The sequence below is a fragment of the Callospermophilus lateralis genome, chromosome 11 (genome assembly GCF_048772815.1).
Source record: "Callospermophilus lateralis isolate mCalLat2 chromosome 11, mCalLat2.hap1, whole genome shotgun sequence".
In the NCBI taxonomy this organism is placed as follows: domain Eukaryota; kingdom Metazoa; phylum Chordata; class Mammalia; order Rodentia; family Sciuridae; genus Callospermophilus; species Callospermophilus lateralis.
Window position 1 is genome coordinate 23310311 of NC_135315.1, and position 25881 is coordinate 23336191.

The following is a 25881-nucleotide window of genomic DNA, read 5'->3' on the forward strand; positions in this document are numbered from 1 at the left end:
TTGAGAGTATAATTCTTGTTCCGTTTAAGTCCTTTGAAATATGTGATCTTGGCCAAGTCATTTCGTTCATCTGTATCCCCTGGTGACATCCACTGAATTATGGAGTGACTACATGAATAATGTGTTCTAGATCCAGTGGTGGGCTGATGAGTGTTTAACAACTGGCTGTCCAGGGGAAGAAAGGGAATGTGTGTGCTATATATAAGCACACATTTATCAAAATTTACTGATATAAAGAATGTGTAGCACACAATTTACAAATAATGGAAATACACAATAGCAAACTCCATATAATTGATTTTCACAGAATTCTTTCACTTATTTTTGCTAAATTCTTTATGTATTGTGTGTGTTTGTGTATGCGTACACACATGCCACTGGAGACAGAACTCTGGGCCTTGCTAGGCATGAGCTCAACCACTGCGCTACATCCCCAAGCACTTGCCACACTTACTTTGGTAGCCAAATGTTACAAGGAATGTAACTGCAACAAGAATCTTGATTGCCATTGTCTCGTGTTAATACAAGAGGGAAGTGAAAAAGCAGAAAAGTTTGAATTGTCAATGATGGGAGTAACTTCTTTGCTGAATCAGAAAACAGTTTCAAATACTGGAAGAGTTATTTATTTTTGTGCTGTTCATCATGGTTTTTTTTGTTGTTGTTATTGTTTTTTTGTTTGTTTGGTGCCGGGGATTGAACTCAGGGATACTCCAGCACTGAGCCACATCCCCAGCCCTATTTTTGTTTTGTTTTGTTTTTTTTTAATTTAAAGCAGGGACTCACTGAGTTGCTTAGTGCCTCGTTAAATTGCTGAAGCTAGCTTTGAACTCGAAATATTTCTGCCTCAGCCTCCTGAGCCAGTGTGATTACAGGTGTGTGCCACCTTCCCCGGCTTGTGCTATTCATAATATAACAGACATAAACATAAAGTTTAAATCTGAATTATTAACATGTTCTCTATCACTTAAAAAAAGGTTTTTTTAGTTGTAGTTGGACACAATATCTTTATTTTATGTATTTATTTTTTATGTGGTGCTGAGGACCGAACCTAGCGCCTGGCATGCTAGGCGGGAGCTCTACCGCTGAGCCCCACCCCATCCCCATCACTTTCTTAAGTCCAGATAAATAAACAAAACAGTAATAAAGCACTTGCCCCATGGTTGGCTTCAATCTATCAACCTGACCTTACTAGACACAGAGGAAGACAGGATCTGTAACATATCTTCATTATGTGGTAGTTTAATCATACAGATACAAGGAATATAATACCAAAAGTGTAGGTAAAATTATTAGGAAGTGATGAGTTTGGAGAATTTATTACCTTTATTTTTAATATAATTCAATCATGTATGTCTGTATGTATTTATGTTTTGCTGTGCTGGGGATCAAATACAGGGCCTTGCACATGGTAGGCAAATGTTCTACTACTGAGCTATATCCCTAACTCTCCAAATTTCTATAATTTAATTTCTTTTCTTTCTTTCTTTTTTTTTTTTTTTAAGCACTGAATCAAACCTAGTCAAGCATTGTACCACTAAGCTATATCCCCAACCATTTGGATGGAGGGGATTGAACCTAGTGATACTCTATCACTGAGCTATTCCCCCCCTTTTATTTTTTATTTTGAAACAGGGTCCTGCTAAGTTACCCAGGCTGGCCTCAAACTCGAAGCCTTCTGCCTCATCCTCCCAAATCACTGGGATTACAGGTATGTATCACCATGCCCGATTTATAATTTAATGTTTTATCAGTGGCTATGTTTAACATAGATATGTTTGCAAAATTCTGAACATTTTTTTAAAAAAATATTTTTTTAGTTGTAGTTGAACACAATACGTTTATTTTATTTATTTTTATGTGGTGCTGAGGATCAAACCCAGCGCCTCTCATGTGCTAGATGAGTGCTCAACCGCTGAGCCACCACCCCAGCTCCAAATTCTGACATTTTAACAATTGACTTTCAAGAGCTGATAGGGGCCTGTTTAAAACTACTATACCTCAGTTTTCTCATCCTTGGCAAGGATGTTATGAGGACAAGACAAGATCAAGCTTATTGTGTAAGGTGAGACTTGAACTCATTGCAATTGTCCCTGTGGGAGACATTGAAATTTATAAGGGACAAAGAGGAAGGATCAGCCAGCAGAATTTAGCCGACTTTATTACCTGAAGGGGCATTGAGGGGAAGAGGATGGAGGATTGGTGATAAGTCCTGCAGCTAGAGAGACCTTTTCAAAGTGGAAATGCATTCTTAATCTGTTATAATTGTTTTCCCATTGTTCTTAGGCTAAAGACAAAACTCCTTAAGGAGGCCTAAAGGCCCTGTGTGATCTCACACCTGCCTCTCTCTGGCCATATCTCCACCAAGCGACACCTCTTGTCTGTCCCCTGCAGTCCCACTTGCACTGTGGCAATTTCCCACATCTATGGGCATTGTGTAAGAAAAGCCCCTTTCTTGGAAGAATTTTCCCTCTCTTTGTGCTTAGCAAACTTCTGTCCATCTTTGGATTAAACACTCCTCACTGCACCAGAGAAATCCCCCTGCCTGGGCCCTTCCTCTTCTCTGAGCCTGAAGAGGAGGCATTTGTTTTACTGCATTGTGGGTGTGTGATTTGATCTTGTCTTCCTGCCAGGCCCAGTGGCACAGGCCTGTAATCCCAGCAACTTGGGAGGCTGAAGCAGGAAGACTGCAATTTCAAAGCCAGCCTGGGCAACTCAGTGAAACTCTGTCTCAAAAATCAAGAAGGCCAGAGATGTAACTCAGTGCTAGAGCACTCCTGGGTTCAATCCCCAGAACTGGGGGAGGGGGTTAATCTTTACAACCAAACTGTAAATTCTTTTTTTTTTTTTTTTTTTTTTTTTTTTTAAAGAGAGAGTGAGAGAGGGAGAGAGAGAGAGAGAATTTTTTTTTTTAATATTTATTTTTTTTTTAGTTTTCGGCGGACACAACATCTTTGTTTGTATGTGGTGTTGAGGATCGAACCCCGGGCCGCACGCACGCCAGCGAGCGCGCTACCGCTTGAGCCACATCCCCAGCCCTAAACTGTAAATTCTATGAGGACAGAGACACATTTGCTTTCTGCCTTGTGTGGACTCTACAGTGCTAAGGACTGTTCCCAGCAGAGTAGGCTCTTGATATACAGAAATGGTTCTGCAACATTAAGGCTTGAAAAAAGCCACCTAATACAAATTCGTTTTTAATTCAACACCACAAAATCAATACTCTTCCTTGCACATGAAGAAATAAACTGAATCTCAAGTTATTTAGCTAAGTCACTCTGTACAAAAAGATGTAATAGAGTTCAAAATCAGCTGTCTGACCCCAAAAGGTTTATTCTCTACCCTCTCTTTCCCCAGATCCTTCTCAGATGCCACCCAGTTTTCTAGGGAAATTGCTAGAATACCTGAATACCTAGAATACCCAGAATACTGAGGCCTAAGGAGATCCCTACTATTCTTGACTCTCCCACATTCTGACCCCAGGGATTAGTTAATAGAGGAAAAAAATCTGTGGCTCTGCAGCACCCTCTGCTGTCCAGTCACTTTCTTGGTCCCAGAAGAGGCTGCCTATAGTCAGCCATCCCTTGTAATCCCACATGGCGTGGAGAACACAGAGGTCCAAGAGAACACACATGCTCTTTGTAAGGCAGGACAAAGGAATGCTGTCTTTCCCTACTTCCTCAATTGTCCAGGCCTATGTCATAGGTCCTGTAAAATACATTGATGTTAAGCTGTAAGCAGATGATGTGTATCTTTGTATGACTTAGATTTCTGTTTGTTGATCTGTTTTTACTTTGACGTATAACTTTTTCACTGAGGGTTATAAAAGTGGTCCCTGTACTGGTCATGGTAACTCATACCTGTAATTCCAGCAATTTGGGAGACTGAGGTAGGAGGATCACAAGTTCGAGGCTAACCTCAGCAATTTAGAGAGGCCTTGAGCACCTTAGTGAGCCTCTGTCTCAAAACACAAAATTAAAAGGGCATGGGAGGCTAGATGTGGTGGCACACGCCTGTAATCCCAGCTGCTCAGAAGGCTGAAACAGGAGGATTGAGAGTTCAAAGCCAACCTCAGCAACAGCAAGGTGCTAAGCAACTCAGTGAGACCCTGTCTCTAAATAAAATACAAAAATAGGGCTGGGGATATGGCTCAGTGGTTGAGTGCCCTTGAGTTCAATCCCCAGTACCCCCCAAAAAAATAAAATAAGAAAATAAAAGGGCATGGGGTTATAGCTCAGTAGCAAAGCACCCCTGAGTTCATTCCTCAGTACCCAAACAAACAAAATGTGATCTCTACAGTGGTAGAGTCTTAGTTATAAGGCTTATGAAGACAGATTTAGAGGATCTAAAAACTGTGTGTGAGTGTGTATGTGTGTGTGTGTGTGTGTGTGTGTGTGTGTTGCTACCGGCCTCTCAAATGCTAAGCAAGCAGTTTATCACTAATCCACATCCCCAGCTCTTAGAGGGTCTAAAGAAGTTCTGAGGTTCATTTAGTCATTCCAACAATGGGCAAGGCTTTGAGCTGCAATCAATGAGACACAAACCCTGCCCTTCTGGACTTTGTGGCTGCTCTAGTTGAAGTCCTAATCATGCCACTGCTTGGAATATAACCAAGTACAAATAATTTAACATCTCTGAACAGCCAGGTGTGCTCGTATGCACCTGTAGTCTCAGTTACTCAGGAGACTGAGGCAGAAGAATTAGGAGTTTAAGACCACCTGGGCAACATAGCAAGAGGTTGTCTTTAAAATAATAATAATTAAACAGCTCTGAACCTGTGTTTCATTTCTAAAAGTAGGTTAGTCATAATCCACCGTTGACAGAGCTCTTGGGATTAAATGAAAATTTACACACAGAGGTGGTTGATAAATTCTAAAGCATTATAGAAATATTAATATTAACTGTTTTTATAAAAAGATTCTTAGGAAAAAAATTGGGTTAACTTACCATTAGGTGTATTTTGTTGACCCTCAATTAATGCCACTGTAAGAAAATGGGTTGCTGAGCTTGATGGTGCATGCCTGTAATCTCAGCTACTCCAGAGCCCGAGGCAGAAGGATCCCAAGTTTGAGACCAGTCTCAGCAACTTAGTGACTCTTTCTCAAAAATAAAATTTAAAAAGGTCAGGAGGGGCTGGGAATGTGATTCAGTGGTAGAGTACTTGACTGGCATGCTTGAGGCCCTGGGTTCCATCCCCAGCTTTGCAAAAATAAATGTATAAATAAGAATAATAAAAGTCTGGAGTTGTAGCTCAGAGAAGAGCACTTGATTAGTTTACACAAGGCCCTGGGCATTCCGGTACTGAAAAAAGAAGGGAATGGGTCACTTGCCCCCCTTCTTCCCTCTCTCTGTCAGCACACAGTATCAGAAAGGCCAAGGAAAGAACTATGGATGTGCAGTATAGCTTTCTGTTCCTAGATATGCCACTAACTGGCACAGTGTCCTTGAAAATATCACTATCCTTTTAGGGTTTTCATTCCCTTATCTGTTAAAGAGATGTCTAGATTATGGGCCAAAAGGTCTCATTCTGACATTGTAGAGATTCTCCTGGGGGCTTTCCCTCTAGACCCCTTCTCTCCCATACTCCTTACATCTCCACTGATTTTCCACAGCAGACTTATTTGTAGAGCCACCCATAAAGCAAGGAAAGTTTTTAGCAACCATCAACTCCACCAGGCGACCAGCACGCTGGTTTCATTAAAGAGGTTCGTGGCATAGAAGTTAACTAGTGAGATCAAAATAAACACACACAGACTCAATTACCTTTTTCTATGACCAGGTCCGAGACAGCTCTCCCCTCTCTGGCTCTCACCTCAAACCACCCGGTGGGGCAGCAAGGCTTACTCAGGACTAGCAGGAGAGAGAGAGAGCACGCCAGGGAGTGGCCTTTTATTGGGGAACAAGAAATTCAGGGGAAAATTCCATCCAATGAAGGTCGAAGGGGGCTGCATTCCAAGGTCAGGGTCAGTGATTGGCCTCAGGGTCAGTGGTCAGTCACACCCCACACGGACAGGCTCTCGCACCTGAAGAGGGTGGGGATAGCTCCGACACAGTTTGGCCAGAAGCCTCACACCCAATCCGGGAGGTGCCCAATCACGTGCGAGAACGGCTTCCCACAATCAACCATCATTTCCTACATACACTCAGTGATCTTGGACATCAAATGTTGACGGTGGGGCATTGAAAAGAGAAGAAGCCAAGAGACGGTCTATATCTCTTCGCCTTTTTTCGGCCATTGTGGTGCGAGCACCAAGTTCGGTCCCTCACCACGTCTTCTTACAAGACTTTCAGGATCAAGCGATTTTTGGCCAAGAAACAAAAGCAAAATCGTCCCATTCCCCAGTGGATTCGAATGAAAACTGGTAATAAAATCAGGTACAATTCCAAGAGGAGACACTGGAGGAGAACCAAGCTGGGTCTATAAGGAATGACGTGAAATGGCGCACATATTTATCAAAGCTGTGATCATTTTGTCACATCCACCTGTAAATATCTGCCCTATCTGGATAGTGTCACAGAAGCTGTAGTACTGGTTTGGGTTGGTTTGCTAATAAATATGTGAAACATTTGAAAAAAAAAAAAAAAAGAGAGAGAGAGAGAGAGAGACGGTCTATACAAGTAGGGCCAGGTTGCCTGGTGAAGTGGGAAGCACATCAGCGATGCAGAAATGATGGAAGAGAGAGCAGGTGGCAGGAGGCAGGAGCTATGGCTTCCTCCAAGAATTCACTCCCTTCCAGATCCCAGGAGGCTGCCTCAGGTGGCCCTGACTCTGGGTTCCCAGTTATTGTGTCCAACAGCGGGAATGATGTGAGGTATAAGAAAACTGGGAAGAACTAGAAAGACTAATCACAATTTTCATGAAGAGAGGAAGAAAGCAGGGCTTAGGATGATAAAGTAAAGGTGGAAGAAATGGAAGCAAAATTTTGTTCACTCTTTCCCCTGCTGTGCACTCCCATGCTGCTGTGCCTGTTAACCCTGTAGACAGGAGAAGGAAGACCTAGGTCAGGAAGGGAGACCTGGGTAAGGCCCCAGCTCTGTCATGAACAACAGTATGCTCCTAAGGAAGTGCCTTCAGTTCTCTGGGCCTAGAGTTACTCCTCTGTCAGAGGTGCTATTATGGTCCTTGAGGCTGAGTACTGCGGGGATCGTGGTGGTTTGATTGGGAAGAGTTGGGGAGTCAGAGTTCTGGGTTCAAGTTTCAATTCAAAATGAGTTGTGTGGGGGCTGGGGATGTGGCTCAAGCGGTAGTGCTCTTGCCTGGCATGCGTGCGGCCTGGGTTCGATCCTCAGCACCACATACAAACATGTATGTGTGTCCGCCAAAACTAAAAAATAAATGTTGAAAGTTCTCTCCGACCCCCCCGTCTCTCTCACTCTCTCTTTAAAAAAACAAACAAACAAAAAAAAACAAAAAAAAAAAATGAGTTGTGTAATCTGGGGTGGGACATTGTCTCTGATCCTCAGTGTCTGCACCTGTGAGATGAGGATAAGGCTATCCACCATACACGGTTATGGGGCAGAATTCATTGAGATTATGTATAGAATAAACATGTAATAAACTGCCCAGTCTATTCAAAGGCTGATCATGGTTATATTGAGCTCTTTTTTCTATCCTTTCCACTCCCAATCTCAAAATCCAGTTAAGCAGCACGGTGTCAGGGGGGTGCACACAGCCAGAGCAGACTGCCAGGAGATGCAGCCTGGCCCTTATCATGCCTGTTGCAATTGCTGTCAGGAGGCCCAGTGGAGCAGAGGGGTGGAGAGAGGGGCACGGGCTCACCCATGGTTGCTATGGCACCCCATCCTGGATTTGCCCATCTCTCCTAATGGAGCAAAGGGCAGAGGGAGGAGAGAGAGAACTTCTGGTCCCTTCCCCTCCCCTCTCTCTCTCTCTCTCTCTCTCTCTCTGAAGCAGATGTGGGGTGGGGGTGGGGGGAGACTGGGTACTGGATCAGAGCAAGAGGAAAGAGTGATATGCCAGGATTAAAAGGGTTTGCGATAGGGGCCACACTGAGAGAGCAGGGGCAGGGCTCCCATACCTACATCCAGGAGCCAGCCAGCTGATGACGTTAGAAGGAAGAAAACAAGCGAGACAGTGCCAGAGAGAGAGAGAGAGAGAGAGAGAGACAGAGAGAGACAGAGAGAGAAACAGAGAGAGAGAGAGGGAGAGAGAGAAACAGAGAGAGAGAGAGAGAGAAAAACAGAGAGAGAGAAACAGAGAGAGAGAGAGAGAGAGAGAGAAACAGAGAGAGAGGGAGAGAGAGGGAGAGGAGAGGAGACCTGGAAGCAGCCAGCCTTTGCCTGGGATCTCCTGAGTAACTAAATCCCAAGGCAGCCTGATCCCCAGGGTCTTGAGAGCGGCCCAAAGAATGGGTACCTGGGCAATGATGATGCCCTCTCTTGCATGGCGGCTGCTGGGCTGCTGTTTCCTCTGCAGCTGGGCTCTGGGAGATCCGAGGCCCCTCCGTTCTCTTCCTCTACTACCCTCCCAAGCCAAGCCAAGATCTATGCCCATGTGGGTGGCCTCACAGGGGGCTGAGGCAGCTCTGGCTTTTCTTTACTCCGGAGATGCCCAACAGCTATTGGGGGCTAATTGCAGTGAGCGCTATGAAGCTCTTGGAGCAGAAGCCAGACCAGGGCTCCCCCAAGTTCTACAGAGGGCAGCAGGTACTCTTGCCCAGGCTGCCAATTTTCTCAACATGCTGCTACAAGCCAATGACATCCGCGAGTCCAGTGTGGAGGAGGATGTGGAGTGGTACCAGGCACTGGTCCGCAGCGTGGCGGAGGGGGACCCAAGGGCCTACCGGGCTTTGCTGATCTTTAACCCTCCACCAGGAGCCAGCCATCTACAGCTGGCCCTCCAGGCCACTAGGATCGGGGAGGAGACCATCCTTCAAGACTTGTCTGGGAACAGGATGCAGGAAGAGAGTTCAGCTGCGGAACCAGACAGACTTCCCCTGCAGAAACGGGTGCTGACCAATGACCTAAGAAGCCTCAATAGCCCCAAGTGGCCACAGGGGGATGGGTATGTTGGGGACATACAGCAGGTGAGACTGTCTTCTCCCTTCCTGGAATGCCAGGAGGGCCAGCTCCGTCCTGGCTGGCTGATTACACTCTCGGCCACCTTCTATGGACTCAAGCCAGACCTCAGTCCAGAGGTCAGGTAAGTGGGTTTGCATAGGATCTGATGGATTTGTGGGTATGTGGCAGTGGGGACATTAGTCTACCCAGCTGTGCATGGGACATTTGGCAAGAACATGTGTGTGTGTCTGGGGGGCACAGATGTGTGTGTTTGCATTCAGCTGTGTGTATTTGCAGCCAACTCTGTGAATCTATAACGATCTGTTAACACACGCAGGTGTGAGTGTACATACTGAGTATGAATCAGTCCATTTATGCTTCTTTATCTTGGTATTTGTATTTATGTTCTTGAGCATATGAATGAATGCCTATGAGCTTGTGCGTGTACAGGAAGGTGTGCATGTACAGGAAGGTATGCATATGTAGGAACACATCTAGATGTAGATATACACACTTGTAGGTATAGAGGTGTGTGGATATAGACAGGCATCAGTCTTGATCCTCAGGTCTGAGGAGTGGATGTGAAAGGCAGGAGGGGGTGCTGGGGATGTGGCTTGCCTGGCATGTGGAGACCCTGGGTTAGATCCCCAGTGCTGCAAAGAAATTAAAAAATAAAATAAAAAAAGAAGGCAAGAAAGGGCTTGGCTTAGGTGACAGTGACAATCCATATATGAGGCTTTTCCAAGGAGCCAGGGTGGGCACTCCAGGAGTTAAATCTGCTGTTTGAATGGAGAGTTATAAGAGAAGGCTTCCCCAGGAGAAAAATTCTTGGGAAGGGGCTTGGAACCAACACCCTTTCTATCTGGGGTGCCAGGGTCATTCCCAAGGCCAATTTTCTTACATTGAGCAGGCCCCAACTGTCCTGCCTGTCCTGACCCAGGAGCTTGTGATACTCCTCCAATAACTGACTGCTCTCTGAGCTAGAGCAAGGGGCTTGGGAGTCGTGTTGGGAAGGGGGCAGAAGATGAACACAGTACTACGAGGAATTCAACAATTAACATTGCTTTTCTAGCTCAGTGTCCCCATTTGTTCTCAGCAGAGTCCCCCTCCTTCAGGAAGGCAGATGGCTCTTTGCCAGCTCTCTCCTCACTCAACCCAGAGCAGGGATTGGGGAATTGCTGGGCCAGGCAGCTCCAGTTTAGGGCTCCTCCTTTTGCTATGATCAATTCAGAATTGCACGGACACAGTGGGGGTGGGGGTAACAGCCCCGCTGCTTGTGTATGTGTATACATGCAAAGTGGAATTGTGCAAATCCCCTTCAGACAGATAGATTCTCAGAGCCCCAGCTCCTGCATGTCCTGGCATGCCCCCACCCTTTACTCATTGACAGAAATTGTAAAATGATAAGATGTTGAAAAGTGGAGGGGTGGGGGAACAACCAGTGGAAGGAGTTTGTTGCTACAGAGAACAGAGCACTGGAGAAGTGGAATCCATGTGTTCCCTCCTTCTATGCTGCAGCCATTGTGCTAAAGTGTGCAAAGACTACATTGCCCCACAGTCTAGTACCCAAGTATCCATGCTCACCTTGACATTCATCACTGTTAATTCACTGCCCTAGGGGGCAGGTGCAGATGGACATAGATCTCCAGGGCGTGGACATCAATCAGTGTGCAAGTGGCCCAGGCTGGTACTCTAATACACACCTGTGTGATCTCAACAGCACCCAGGTAAGGATAAGGAAGGTGGAGGGGCCTCTAGGTCCTGCCTCCCTGCCCTTTGCCCATCACTGCCACCACCCAGCTCCCAGAAGCAGCTGACAAAGCCAACCCAGCCTCTCAGGGCTTCAGGGAAGTCCTTAGTGATTGGCAGAGGTGAGATGCCAGTCTTTTATTAAAAGTGAGACCACGAATGACCTATCCCTTTAACTCCCAGCCTTCGCCCCCCCCCCCCCAGGAAACTATCCCTCATGCCTCTGAAATCTCAGTGTGTCTCCCTGCCTACCCTCCTTCCTGGTGCTCATTGCTCCAGAGCCACTTCTGAGCCTCTATTAATCATCTTCTTTCCTTCCTCTGGATCACATACTGCATGTCAACACAGCTCTGAAATCCTCATGGCCACAAAGAATACTCCATCTGTGTTTGTCAAAATAAATGGAATTGCTGGTTGGGTGACGAGCAATTTGGGACTGGTGTGGGGGATGGACCCTAGGCCAGACCCAGGCAGAGTCAAAGCCACAGGCACAGGTACATCAAGATGATGGACATCACTGGCTGGCAATCCTGCAAGCCCAATACTGGGAGGCCAGGAAGCCAGTGAAGTTGTCCACTCTATGGGTTACACCAAGTGCATGCTTGTTTCTGAGCTGTACTGAAGCCAAGACAAGCTTTGCAGCTTGTTGGGTGGGTGGACATATTGCTCTGGACACACAGGTGGCCCTATTGCTCTTCAGGGACATGTGTTTGGACCTAGAAGTCTAAGAATAGAAGGAATTGAACCCAGGGCCTCTCACATGCTAAGCAAGCACTCATTCATTTTTTAACCTGGCCACATTCACTTCCCTGGGTATACATTTATCTGATTGTGCAGACTGGGCTGGGTATGGTGGCACACACCTGTAATCCCAGTGACTAAGAAGGCTCAGACAGGAGGATACAAATTTTAGGTCAGCCTCAATAACTAAGTGAATACTTTAGTGAGACCCTGTCTCAAAATAAAAAAGAAAAAAGACTGGAGGGCTGGAGTTGTAGCTCAGTGGTAGAGCACTTGCCTAGCATGTGTGAGGCACTGGGTTCCATCCTCAGCACCACATAAAAATAAATAAAATAAAGGTATTGTGTCCATCTACAACTAAAAAATATATATATATATAAAAAGGACGGGGATGTGGTGGCTCAGTGGTAAATCCCCTCTGGGTTCAATTCCCAGTAAAAAATAATAATAATAATAGAAAATGTTTGTGCAGACTGTGGCAGGAACAGAGCATGTTCCAGTGGTCCAGCCTAGAGGGGAAGAGCTGGGCCTCAATTTCATAAGCACCTAGGTGAGGTCAGGAGCTACATATAGAATCTCCTAAGGCTAGCTCCTTCCTTTGCCCCACTGATGTCTGTTCCCAGCAACTCTCCCCAACAGATCTGACCTCATCCACGTGCTCATCTTCTCTGCCAGACTCTGTTCCCTGCTGGGCAAACATCAATGGGTGGAGGTAGAATAAAGGACTGGCCTTGGCATCCCACCAGCCTGGCATTAGGGCCAGCGAAAGCAGTTCTGTGCCCAAGCCAGATGGCCCCTGATGCAGAAAGCTACTCCACCACAGGGAGCCTTTTCAGTCCACCTGTGCATCAAAGAGGGCGGATGATGGGGGACCCTTTGAAGCAGCACAGAGGCAGAGCTCTGTGGCTCAGAGCTCTCTTCTTCCACTTCCCCCCTGGTACCTTGCCCTAGCAACCTAGGACCTATGAAGCTCCTGTCACTGCCAGACTAAACAAAAGGGTGATCTATCTCATACTCCTTGCTTAGGGTCTCTTTGAAAAGGGCAACAGTAGGAGGGAAGAGAGGGGTTCCAAAGAAGAAAGGCTCTCCTCAGGAAGAGCCTCTGGTGGAATCTCCAAGAGTAGATCCAAAAATCATGGACAAGGAGCTAGATGTACCCTCCAATACCTCCCTGAAGACCCCATATAAATACATATTTATCATCCTCACAGTGTGTCCCCCTGGAGAATCAGGGCTTTGTTCTTGGCCGCTACCTCTGTCACTGCCGACCTGGATTCTATGGAGCAAGTGGCTTTGGGGGTAAGTACAGTGAAGACCAGGTAGGTTTTTACAGGCTAGACTGGTGAGGAAACATGGGGAGGAAAGGCAGTTTGAGGATCCTGGGAGAGAGTTTGTGGGGCAAAAGCAGAAGGTCAAGAGAAAGCAGGGGATGGCAGCAGGATTTTGTGGGGGCATTTGCCTTCTAAGAATGAGCCTGAACATATAGGTATGTTGAAAGCTGGCTTCCCAATGAGCCCTAAACTCTTCCTGTTACCACTTCCTGGTACCTCTTTCTGGTACCACCTCTTCCTATTACCCTGCCCTCCCCAGGGAATACCTACTCCCTCGTGCCCTGGGACCACAGACCATAGGAGGGCAGGACAGAAGGCTAGGATCTCAGGATGCTCCAAACAAGCCCCTATCTCTGCACCTATTTTGCTCTTTACAGGGTTAGAGGAAAGTGCCACACAGACTACCAGCCAATTTGGGTCTCCACAAGGCAGCTTGGGGAGGCTGCTGAGGTGTCAGCCATGTTCCGAGGGCTGCACCAGCTGCATAGATGCCACACCATGCCTGGCAGAGGAGGCCCCAGCACTGCGGGCAGCAGTACTGGCCTTCCAGACCTGCTGCATGCTGGCCGTCTTCCTGAGCATGCTGGTCTCCTACCACTGCCGCTGGAGCAAGGCAAGGAAGGCCCTGCCACTCTCTCCTGCACACACATCCTACCCATCCCTAGTCCAGACATGGGTCTACTTATGACTAGAACTCGGGAGAATGGGCCAGTCTTAATTCTAAACCTAACTCACTATATGACATTAGGCAAGTGACCTCTTTACCTTAATCCTGTTTCCTTACCTGCAAAATGAAGGCACTGAACTTAATTCAGCAAATGCTTGTTGAATATATATGCTAAGCAAATCATTGCCTAGGCACTAGAGGAAGTGATCTGGACCCTCCTGGAGCGTCTGGTTTAATGGAGGACGCACTAAAATGACAGCACAGTGAGACAGGGGCAAGGAAAAGGCTGCTGTCAGTTGCTATGGGAGCTTGGAGAAGGGATTGGTATCCTGCCAAAGATGGCATTGGAAGCACTTTCTGGAGAATGTGACATATGAGTGAAGCTTGAAGGTTAACTGGATACTTGTTGGGCAGAGAAGGTTTATTCCATTCCAGACAATGGGGCAGTGTGACTCAAAGCTCAAATCCTTCCTATCTCCAGCAACCTCTGATATGAGTTCAGCAGGGGACTGGGTGGGGAGCACAGGACTGCAGGAAGCCATGTGAAACCTTGGCGATAGCCAGGCTTAGTGCCGTGCAGCTGAGAGCGTAGGTAGTGGGAGTGCAGATGTGTTCGGGACAGAGGGTGGAGTCAGTATAGGATGAAGCCTTACCCTAGGCCCAGAGTGACCCCTAAACAGATCTACAACCTTCTAACATCATCATCCAGGCTCCATCCCCCCACTGCCCTGCTCACGGCCTCTCTTTTTTCCATGGGTTCACAGAGAATCCGGGCATCTGGAGTTGTCCTGTTGGAAATCATCCTCTTTGGATCCCTGCTTCTCTACTTTCCTGTGAGTCTGTGGCCAGCGGCTAACCTCACCTCCCAGGATCCTCCACAGCCCCAACCTGGCACTCTCCAAACCATAAAGCCCTCAGAGGATTCAGAGACCTCCAATTACCCAGGCTGGTCTAGTGAGCTCTGGAGCCAAATAGCCCCAGGCTTAAAAAAGCTCCATGATCTGCTGTGGTGATCTAGGAAAAGTTACCTAACTTCTCTGATACTTAAGCTACTCCTCTGAAGAATGGAGATGATGATGCCTCTATTGCAGGGCTCTTGGGAGGATTAGCCGTGTATGTTGCACAGAGCCCAGCACAGCAGTAGTGCAGTGGAGAGCAGCTCCTCTTGTTCCCTTCCCACCAGGTCTTCATCCTATACTTCAAGCCCAGCATGTTCCGCTGCATTGCTCTTCGCTGGGTTCGGCTGCTGGGTTTTGCCATCGTCTATGGGACCATTATACTCAAGCTTTATAGGTAGGGCCCGGGAAGACCTTGCTCTCACACTGCTCTCCTAGATCACCTGGGCTCATTCCTGCAAATCAAACCCTTACCAGCTCCACTCCGCTCTGTCCCCATCATTCACACTCCCCGACATGTAACTTTTTGGGGAAACCATGGAAAGAATAGGACACACAAATGTGTGGCGGGGAGGGCAGCTACAACAGAGGTCAGGGATCTGGCCGCCCTCCTCAGCCCCCAGCTTCCACGTGTGTCCTGACTCTTGCAGAGTGCTCCAGCTGTTCCTGTCTCGCACAGCCCAGCGGGGCCCACACCTGAGCAGTGGGCACCTCCTGCAGCGCTTGGGGCTGCTCGTGCTGCTGGTGCTGGGTTTTCTGGCCATGTGGACAGTGGGCATCCTGGAGCGAAGCATCCAGCACACACCTTTGGTGACTCGAGGTCACACTCTCACTGGCCGCCACTTCTACCTCTGTCACCACGACCGCTGGGACTACATCATGGTTGTGGGTGAGCTGCTTCTTCTGAGCCCAACCTCACTCTGGCCCGGCTCCATACCTCCAGGGTCCTCTTGTGCTGGTCCTCCCACCCTGTGCCCAGACCCTGGGCCCAGGCTCCTCAGCATACCCTGTGGAGACAGGAGCAGCAGGCTGCTGAGGTGGTGCCACCCTGTCCCTTTCACTGCCCCACAGCTGAGATGCTGCTGCTGTGCTGGGGCAGCTTCCTCTGCTACGCCACCAGGGCTGTGCCCTCGGCCTTCCATGAGCCACGCTACATGGGCATTGCCCTGCACAATGAGCTGCTGCTTTCGGCTGCGTTCCACATGGCCAGGTGAGGACAGGCCCAACTACCTGGGGCTCCTCCCACCTTGATGCTACTCCTCCCCTCCCAGGCGAGGGGGCCCATCCAATGATTGTCCTTGCAACACTGCTATGCCACAACAGGATGAGGAAGGGTCTCTCCATACCCCTTCTGCACCCCATGCCTCACCCAGGTGAGAGGCAACTACCCAAAAGGAAGTTTGTCCCCCTTCTAATTCCTGTCCCCTTCCTAAGACACCCCTCTAGAACCCCCAATATGTACTTTCCAACGCACCCTCACTTCTCCCTGCCTTCTTCCTCACTCAGCCATTTGAACAGTAGGTCTGTTGTATGCCCATGGGGACCTGGCCCTGTGGTGGAGGCAGAATCAACCCACAAGGTGATCCTGACAAGTCACGGAGCATGATTCTGTTCTGCACACTAGGCACTCTGAGAAGGAGAGCTGGAGCATCCTGGGAGGGCTTCTTCAGAGGTGGGATTAACATGAGCTATGCCCTGGCCTTCCACTATCTGGGAGAGGGCAGGAAGAAGAGCACCTTCCTCAACCATTGGAGCTCTGGGCTGGGGAGAGGAGCCTTCCAGGTGAGGCCAGGAGGCCACGCCCACCTGTACTACAGATCACCCCCCTCCTATTCGGCCCCCAGGTTTGTGCTGGTTCCGTCCCTGCACCCAGACTGGACTCTTCTCCTCTTCTTCTTCCACACCCACAGCACAGTCACTGCCACACTGGCTCTGATCTTCATCCCCAAGGTGAGGTCTTACCCCTCTGCATGAGGTAGACCCTTCCCCTTGATAAGAGCACTGTACATCTGCCACCACTGCGCCCTCTCCAGATCAGGGCAAGGATGGCAGAAGGTGCTAGAAGTGAGTGAGCTCTGAGTGACAGGGCCCTCGGCAAGGACATGGGTGGGAGGAGAAAGATATTCTCTGCTCCAGTTCTTGGGCAAAGGAAATAAGTGCTAGAGCTGGAGAGGGTCCCTTTATCCACAGGTGGAAGGCTGGTGGCCTCTGAAAATCTGCTTGGAAGTAGTTACAAAGAGGCAGGTGGGGGAGTTGAAGGACATAGCTAGGGAGGGTGGGATTGCCATGGTCTCAGCTACAGAAGAGCAGAGGGGATGAGGAGGAATTACATCCTACAGATCCTCAGAATTCCAAATCAGAGGAGGGATGAAGAACACAAAGTAAAGATGTATCCCACAGGGCAGGTGAAAGTAGGAGTCAGTGGGGAGCTACAGTGAGCTGTGCCCTGGCCTTCCACAAGCAGCTACATGAGCATGATCTCTTCCCCCATGCACACCCACCCTGGCTAGTTCCGGAAGTCAGGGGCTCCTCCCCGGGAGGAGATCTTGGATGAGGTGTATGAAGATGAGCTGGACCTGCAGCGCTCAGGCTCCTATCTCAACAGCAGTATCGCCTCAGCCTGGAGTGAGCGCAGCCTGGACCCTGGAGACATTAGGGTAGGTGCCACCCACCTCCTTGACTTCTTTGATACCAGCTCTTAAGGATTGGGCAGAGGCTGAGTACAGTGGTGCAGGCCCATAATCCCACCTGTCTCAAAATACAAAATAAAAAGGGCTGGGAATGTAGCTTAGTGGTCAAGTGCCCCTGGGCTCAATCCCCAGTATGTGTGTGTCGGGGAGCCTGGGCAGAGGTAGCACTGTGTGACACTGTGTGACACTGCAGGTTCCCTCCCCAAAGGTTCCCCACCCTTCAAGACTGCCTTCTCCCTTCTCCAACACAGCCCTAAAAACTGACTCTTCTGACTCTATTCAAATGAGGCTATATAGCACCCAAGTAGAAAGACCCAAAACCCAGATCTTGGAGGCCCAGGCCCAGGCCACGCAGCAAACTGGAGGCACAACTGAGTGGAGCCCTAATCCTTCTTGTCTTCATCATGGTGGGCAGATAAGAAACCCCTTGGTACCCAGCAAAGCAAGCTGGTTGGTGACCTAAGGGTCAGCTGTGGGGTTGGGCAGTTCAGGCAATGAATGACCATCAGGATTTCCACACCAGAATCCCTTCCCTGGACCTGGTAAATCATGAAAAAACAAAGTTCTTTCTGGGCTTATCCTGGAAGATCATTCTACTCTAATTTTTTCTGCTCAAGGGGAGCATTATATGCACAGGAACCATAAGAAGAGGCTTGGTAGGGAGGAAACAAGGAGACCCAGGGGTTTTATAAAACCTAAGGTACAGGAGCCATCCTGGGAAACCATTTTGTCCATCCCCTCCACTCCACTGAGGCCCACCTACACTTTACTTGTTTACAGTCTTGCAAAGGAGAATCCTCCACCTCTTCACTCCCTCCTCATCCAACTGCCTCTGCCTGTTTCCCCACGTCCTCCTAACCCTTTCAGCTTCTGACCCCTCTCAGGCAAAGACTGAGCTCAGACTCCCATCCAGCTGGGAGGTCATGAATTTGCCACAACCATGCCACACTCGTCTTCCCACTTTATGGAACATAAGTGTGCTCCCCTTGTGCTGGCTCAGGGGAGAAACTGAGCATAACAGACATGCAAAGCTCCAGTTCCATCATTTCTATCTAAACACAACATTTTCTGATGCACTAGTTCCATCAAGCTCATAATCCTCTTAAGGACAAAAACACTGGTCAGTCAGGTAGCATTACTTTTTAGAAGATGCAAAGGCTCAGAGACGTCAAGAAAATAGCTTTAAGGCCCAAATGGGTTAGCAGTGTCAAATCCATTTTCTGTTCACCATGTTGGTAATTTCCCACCAGACCACAGTGCCCCGGAGAATGGAGGGCACTCTAATCCCTGGGTATTTAATGGATCCAGCTTAAAGCAGATTGGTACTGGTCTTGTAGGAATGGAGTGGTGAATCTCAGAGTCTTAAAAGCAGGGAAGGCACATATTTAATGGAAAAGAGATGCCCAAAGAAGTCTAAATAAGGATCAAGGGGGAGACCAGCCAGGGATTGCTCAGTCTGTACATCTCAATAGCAGCTCAATGGCAGGTCTGCTCTCCTTGTTCCTTTCCTCAGAAGGAGCTGAAGAAGCTCTATGCCCAGCTAGAGGTCCGCAAGACCAAGGAAATGGCTGCTAATAACCCCCACCTGCCTAAGAAGCGTGGCAGCTCCCGCCAGGGGTTGGGCCACTCCTTCGTGAGGTACCTGGCTGAGTTCCCTGAGGCCCTGACCAGGCAACATTCCCAGGATTCAGGCTCCCTGGGCCATGGCAGCCTGCCTGGCTCCTCCCGCCATCGGCTCTGCAGTTCTAGCGTGCAGGAAGCAGAAGGGCCACCAGCCCTGCCCAAGTCCTGCAGCACCTATGACCACCAAAGGGAGCAGGACCCACCTCTCCTTGACTCCCTGCTGAGGAGGAACCTATCCAAGAAGGCCCCTCAGGTGGAGAGCAGGGAGTTGATGGAAGGGCCCTCTGCCCTGGGCTACAGGTCAGCCAGTGCCCATAACCTGACTGTTGGAGACAGGGTACCCAGGAAGCGGCCCAATTCCCTGCAGAAGTCCCTCAGTGTTGTAGCTGGCTCTAGGGAAAAGGCCCTGCTTGTGGCCAGCCAAGCCTATTTGGAAGAGACCTACCTGCAGGCAAAGGAAAGAGAGGAGCAAAAGAAGGCCGAGGCAGCCATGATGAGCCCAGCGTGGAGACCATCAGCCAGGAGGCTGGAGCCGGCTCGAAGGGCCCCCCTATCAGCTCCACCCTCCCCTGCCAAGAGCAGCAGCGTGGGCAGCTCTCACATCTCTGGGAGGCTTCATGAAGAGGCTGGTAGGAAGCTGCCTCACCCACCCATCAGGCACCAGGTCTCCACACCCATCCTGGCCCTGTCTGGGGCCTGCCTGGGAGAGCCAAGAACGCTGTCTCCCAACTCCACTCTGACTCCAGCTCTGATGCCACCTCTGGCCCCAACCCCTACCCCTGCCCTGGCACCAGTGCCAGTATCCCCACAAAGCCCCAGCGTAATCACCTACATCTGCCCCTGGGAGAATGAAGAATTGCCAGTCAAGAAAGAAAATGCTGCCCAGGAAGCTCCCTCAGAACCCGAGAGAGGCAGCCACTCCCCCACCCTAGCTACAGCCAGGCTCTGGAGGGCCCTCTCTGTTGCAATAGAGAAAAGGGGAGCTGGGGAACCTGAGATGAACACAGAGGAAGGGTGTCTCCAGGGGGAAGCTGATGATGTGGGTGGGGACAGGCCCAAGATCTCTAAAGCCCACAGCCTCAGGACCCCTGTGCAACAGGCCTCCATGCGCAGCCTAGGCCTGGCTATCAAAGCGCTGACCCGTTCTCGGAGCACTTACAGGGAGAAGGAGAATGGGGAGGAAAGTCCAGAAAGGGATAAGGACAAGGCTCCAGTGGAGGGTGCAGGGGCTTCCCCCCGGTCTCCCAGGCTGGGGTGGCCCAAGGCAGTGAGTAAGCAGGCTGCCCTGGCCCCCTGCAATGATGAAGAGTCCCTCCAAAACCAACAGAATGCCCACACCAGCAGAATGCTCCAAGTCCGGCACCAGGAAGGCAGCAGAGAACAAGAGGACAGAGGCAGAAGGACATCCCAGGGTCTAGGGGAGCAGAAAGTTGAGAAAACGGGTGAAACAGGGTTTGCCATACTGAGGCAAGTTTCCAAGGACAAAAATGCTGAACAGGCAAAGGCAGCCCCTGTAGGGCAGCTGGAACTGCCTAAAGCTGGCCTCCAACCCCTGGACAGTGCTGACTTCACGGTGGCGGAGGTATGTCCCTGGGAAGTCACTGAGTCACCAACATGTCAGCTAGACAGTAACAACAAGGTGGAAATCTGCCCCTGGGAGGTGAGTGAAGGAGCCCCCGAGAGGGAGGCAGTAATGCAAGAGCTTGAGGATGCCCATGAAGAGAGAGGCAAAGTTCCAGAAAAATCAGAGTCCAAAAGAGTGACTGTCTTCACTAGGAAAAAGCCAGAGAGGCTGGTGAGGGGCCAGGAGGCAGTGTGTCCTTGGGAGAGTGCCGATCCTGGAGGTCTGTCCCCTCAGTCAGTCCCTCAGGACTCTGACAGAACCAGGGGCAGGTGTGAGGCAGTGGGCAGTGTGGAGGCAAGGAAGGCAGAAAAGGACCCGGGGGAAGCCATGGACCCGGAGGCTTATTCACCTGACACTGCCAAGGAAGACCTGTGTTCCCAGAAAGAAAGTGAAAGGGAGGGGAAAATGGCCCAGGAGGTGATGGTGCTCCCCCAGGAAAGGCAAAAAGCTCCCAAGAAAGCAGCTTTCTGGAGAGAACAGAAACTGGGTGGAGATCTGGAGTCTTTTTGTCCGTGGGAGAGTACAGACTTCCGGGGCCCCTTGGCAGTCTCACTTCAGGTCCCAGAAAGTCTGGGCAATGGTCTTGCAGAAGTGTGTCCATGGGAGGCAGGAGATTCACCTTCTAATAGGAAGTCAGAGATCTGTCCCTGGGAGCTAGGTGATGAGCTCCCAGGGAAGGAAGCACCAAGTCAGGGGGCAGGAGGAGAATCTCTCCAAGAAAAGCAGAAAGCCCTCGGAAAGGGGAGCTCAGGAGAAATGGGGGAACAAACTGTGAAGGCTGTGCCGACAGTAAGTCCATGGCAGGAGTCGGTGTGCGCCTGGAAGGGCATAGCCCCTGTACAGTCTAGCCCATGTCCAGACATCTCCTCATCCAAAGCTGGTGACCAACTCTTAAGCAATGGGAACAGCAGAACAATGCAGTTGTGTCCATGGGAAGCTCTTAAGCCAGAGAAAAAGGGAACAACTCCTGCCACAGCAGAAATCTGTCCCTGGGAGGTAAATGAAACACAAGACTGGACATTGGGACAGGCACCAAAAAAAGGAGAATCTCAAAAGGACAAGGGGAAAATGCTTGAAAAAGCAGGAATCCCCCAAGAGGTCACAGCACGGGAAAAGCTGGAGGCAGTCTGCCCCTGGGAGAGCATGGACCCTGGTAGCTTCCCCCTACAACCAGGTGCTCAAGACACAGAGAGACCCCGAACTATTTTCCAGAGGTCAGACAGTGTAAGAAGCAAAGCTGCTGAGATCTGCCCATGGGACATGGAAGAGACTCTGGCAGCAGAGAAGACAAAGATCTGTCCCTGGGAAGTAAGTGCTGGAGCAGGAAAGGAAAGGGCTTTGGAAGTTGAGGCCATTAGGAAATCACCAACAGATATAGGAAAAATGTCTGCAGATTCTGTATCCAAGGAGAGAACAGTTACTGATTCAAAGAAGCCACAGAGTCCAGGCCTGGAGGTTGCCTGTCCCTGGGAGAGCTTGAGTCCAGGAGGCTCCTCCCAGAATTCAGACACTCTGGACATTGATGAACCAAAAGTTCGACTCCAGGAACTGGACCATGTGCGCTGCAGGCCAGCTGAGGTATGTCCCTGGGAAGTAGAAGAAACCCTCACCCATGCAAAAGCCAACATCTGTCCCTGGGAGGTAAGTGAAGGAGCTACTGGAAAGGGACTGAAGCAAGAGATGGGGAATGAATCAGCAGGGCAGAGGGAGAAAACTCTAGAAAAGGAGAGACTCACTTTCCCTAGAGAAGGCATATCAAAATGGGAGGCAAAACACCATCAAGAACAGGAAGTTATTTGTCCTTGGGAAGAAAAGGACTTGAGGGAATCATCTGCTCAGACCTCCAAGGTCTCAGACTTGTCCAGCAACACTAGTAGTCAGGTGGCAGAGGGACATTCCTTGGAAGTGACTGATGAAGCAACACAGAAAGGGGACCTGAGACAAGATCCAAGGACAGACTCCCTCCCAGAACACATGACTCATGAAAAAGCTCAAGCTTCAAAAGCAGAATTAATTACTGAAGGTGGAAGAACAAGCAACCAACTATCATCCATCTGCCCATGGGAGAGCATGGTGCCAGCAGGCTCTTTCTTGCAGCAAGACCATCAGCACCCTGACCAACCTACAGCCAGTTCCCAGAGTCTGCTCAGTGCTGGGAGCAAGGTCGCTGAGGTGTGTCCATGGGATGCTCCTGATCCAGATGTGTATAAACCTGACAGCAGCTCCAAGGCCAAGATCTGTCTCTGGGAGGTAACTGAGAAAATCCCTGAGAAAGGGTCATGGAGACAGGATAGAAAGAGGGAATCTCAAGAGGAGGGAAGAGCCCCAGAAAAACTAAAGCCCAAAGGTGTGACAGTCCAGAAAACATCAGAGATAGCTGACTTTGAGAAGCAGGAGGCTGAAGAGAGCCAAGATTTGGGGGGTTTGTCTTCACAATCATATCCACATGCTTGTGATAGAAGCAAAGGCAATTCTGAGACAGCAGGCAGAGTGGGGGCCAGGGTGGCAGAAGTGTGTCCTTGGGAAGTGGAAGAGACTCCCTCTGCCAAGAAAGCAGAGATCTGCCCTTGGGAGGTGGATAAAAAAGCAGCAGGGGAAGGGGAACTAGAGCAGTGGGTGAGCAGAGAACCACAAGGGCAAGGAGAGGTGTTCCTTGCAAAGGCAGAATCTGGAGGGACTGAAGGACACTTTTCAAAAACAGCAGCAAAACCTGGCAAAGAACAGCTGACAGTCTGCCCTGAGAAAGGCACAGGATCAGGAGAGTTCTTCCCACAGCAAAATGCTCTAGACACCAACCAATCCACAGTCAGTCCCCACGGAGCAAGCAGCATGGGGAGTAGGATAGCAGAACTGTGTCAATGGGAAGTAACAGATCCGGAAGGAAACAAAATAAGGGGCATCATGGCAGACATCTGTCCTTGGGAGGAAACTGGAGCCCTGTTGGAGGAATCTGGCCTCCTGGCTTTAACAGCAACTCAGACAGAAAATTTCCCCACAGCTCCTGAAAAATCATCATGCCTTTTAGTTCATAGACCTCTGGAAAGGTTCCTTTCAGAGAGCAAGAGCTCCCACCCCAAGATGAGCAAGCCAGTCAATACTCTTACTCTGGGAGGTATCAGAGAACCACAAGGACCTTCAGGACTTGGGCCAAAGACCTGCTTAGGCACAGAATCAAGTCTCCAAGAAGGTGAGGCTCAAAGGTCTTCCTCCTTAATGGAAGACCATGGACAAGTGGCTTCTGAAGCTCAAGATGAAGAACTCACCCCTCTTGTCTATCCTTGGGACTTGGAATAAGCTCTATCAGGTGAGGTCAAACAGATCTAGGCTTCAGGAACCAAAGTCTTTTCTAAATCTTAGTGTTTCCAAAGAGCTGAATCAAAGACACTTGACCACTTCTAAGAAGGCCAAAGGTCCACTCATTCAAAATACAACTATACAAGAAGGGTTCAGCTCAGACCCCAGGGAAAGTCCCACCCATTCTTTGCTTTTAACTTTTCTTTCTGTTTGAAGATACAAAGGCTGGACCCTCTACTTCCAGAGACTCCTCCCACCCACCCATCTAACATATTTGACACAAGCCACTGGAGTGTTACTGATGAAAAGAAGTCAGCAGTGCCCAGAATAGGGAAACTTAATTCTTCTCTGGAGTCTATAAAAGGGTGATTTTTTTAAGAAACAAAAAGCACCCAAGGAGTTGGCAACATAGGGACTGTGGAGCCATATAAGGTTATAAAGTCACTATACGCAGCTTCAGAAGGTACTTAATTCAAGTTGAGAGATAAACTGGGGGAAAACTAAAAGGACTCAAAACAGGTGCCTAAAAAGCTTTAAGGACCTTGTCTTTTGTCTCCCATTTCTTCTCTCTACCCTGCCTGACTATTGAAGTAGAGACAATCAGGTACTCTTCCTTCCATGCCAACATCTGGCATCCAAAGTGACATCAGACAAAGAGAATAGAAAAGGAAAAGCAATTTCTCCAGGTCCTCCCCACACTGAGAGGTACAGATATCCTTAGTATGCCTCTTGCTAGCTTTCTTGGGTGATCTCCTTCTCTTCCTGACCCAGCTCTTGCTGATCTTCAGAGCTCATCTCACTGGTTCATTCAGTGCTCTCCTCCTAGCCTTTCAGCACTATCACTATCCCCTCTTTTGCCAGTGTAACTGGAACCAAAGGAGAAACTGTGGTTCTGATGCAAGAACTGCTTCAAATCACTTACTCAGTAACAAGAGGCCACATCATTCTCCTTCTCAGAGGAGCCCTACAAAGGAAAGAGGTCGTTTATTGCCAGCATTCCTAATGACTTCTGCACTCAGAAAGAGCAGAACTCCAGGGCAGGTCAGAAGCCAGGATTGAGAAATGGCCTGGTGTTAGGACAAAGGCTACTTTCTTAGGCAGCTCTTTCTTAGCTCTCTCAACAGTCAGGCTCAGGCTACTCTTGCTTAAGCAGTGCTAGATAACAAAGTGCTAGGATTAGATGATACTACCAAAGGAAAGTGAAGAAGAAAAACATACCAAGAAGTTCTGGAATTGGCAGAGGTGAGGTGGGGGTGGAAACTTGCAGGCTAATGTGGCAAAACTGTCCGTGGCACTCAAGATGGCAGTAAGCCCCAATCTCAAACAGTACAGGTATGGATGTCATTCATGGGGAGAAAAGACAAAACAAGACCAAATATCCAGGAGGAAAACAATGAGTTTGCATGTAAAGAGTCTGGGTAGTTATAGTTTCCAGAAAAAGTAGCAAAGTTCTCCATTTCCAAAAAGGAGCAAAGGAATAGAGAAACTTCCCCTTCTTTGGGGTTCAGAGGCCTTTGTTCCCATATGGAGACCCTCCCACTTACCCTGGCTTTTACAGTAGTAACTTAAGTGTGTTGTTACTCCGTGTCCTGGCTGCTTAACCCCACAGCTTCAGAGCTTATGTGGACTTTGCCAACTGTTCACCCCAGAGCAATTCTATTGGGTGTGGTCTAGCTGGAAAAGCAAAGCTGCCCCCACATTCAATTTTGTGAAATAAACCATGGGGAGAAGGAATAAAAAATGCTTTTTCTCAACCACTGCAGTTGGCTCCAGCTTATTCCTAATGGTGATTTTCTTTTTCAACAAAGGAACAACAGATAGATAAGGTAAAACAAGGCCTGCTCCAAAGTCCAGGGTAATAACACTACAGTCTACAGGACTTCAGGTCATCTGACTAATTCTCTACCAGTATCCAGAAATGTAGCTGACACTGCAGATGGTCTCTGCCTGATCCTTCTAGTCAACCCTTCACATCTGGACCATTCGCTGAGCTGGATTTGATCCCAAAGGGAAATGAAAATTGCACTTATCCTCTGGTTCCCCGGTGGCAGTTATTGCTTAGATGCTATTTAGGATTATCTAAAGACCCCCCAAGACAGATCAAGGGGAATATGTAAAACTGAAACATTGTTTTTACACATTCAAGAGAAACCAATGTAACTTTTACCCATTAAATGTGCTTTTTTGTTGTTGTTTCTCTGCTTCCCTCTCCTGTCAGGATTACATCCCCTTCCTCCGAATGCCCCAG

The 25881-nt window shown here is 49.0% G+C and overlaps 1 protein-coding gene and 1 pseudogene across 1 annotated transcript; both read left to right on the forward strand.

The window, feature by feature from the left end:
* Nucleotides 1–6160: 6160 nt before the first annotated feature.
* On the forward strand, nt 6161–6444 carry LOC143410480 (large ribosomal subunit protein eL39 pseudogene; annotated as a pseudogene).
* A 1922-nt stretch (nt 6445–8366) lies between these two features.
* Gpr179 (G protein-coupled receptor 179) lies at nt 8367–23633 on the forward strand. Its single transcript, XM_076871325.2, has 11 exons — nt 8367–9160; nt 10637–10745; nt 12720–12807; nt 13217–13452; nt 14271–14339; nt 14690–14799; nt 15053–15291; nt 15474–15612; nt 16247–16352; nt 16913–17059; nt 18606–23633. Exons 1-11 carry the CDS (start codon nt 8367–8369, stop codon nt 23631–23633), a joined length of 7065 nt encoding a protein of 2354 aa, XP_076727440.2.
* The last annotated feature ends 2248 nt before the right edge of the window (nt 23634–25881 follow it).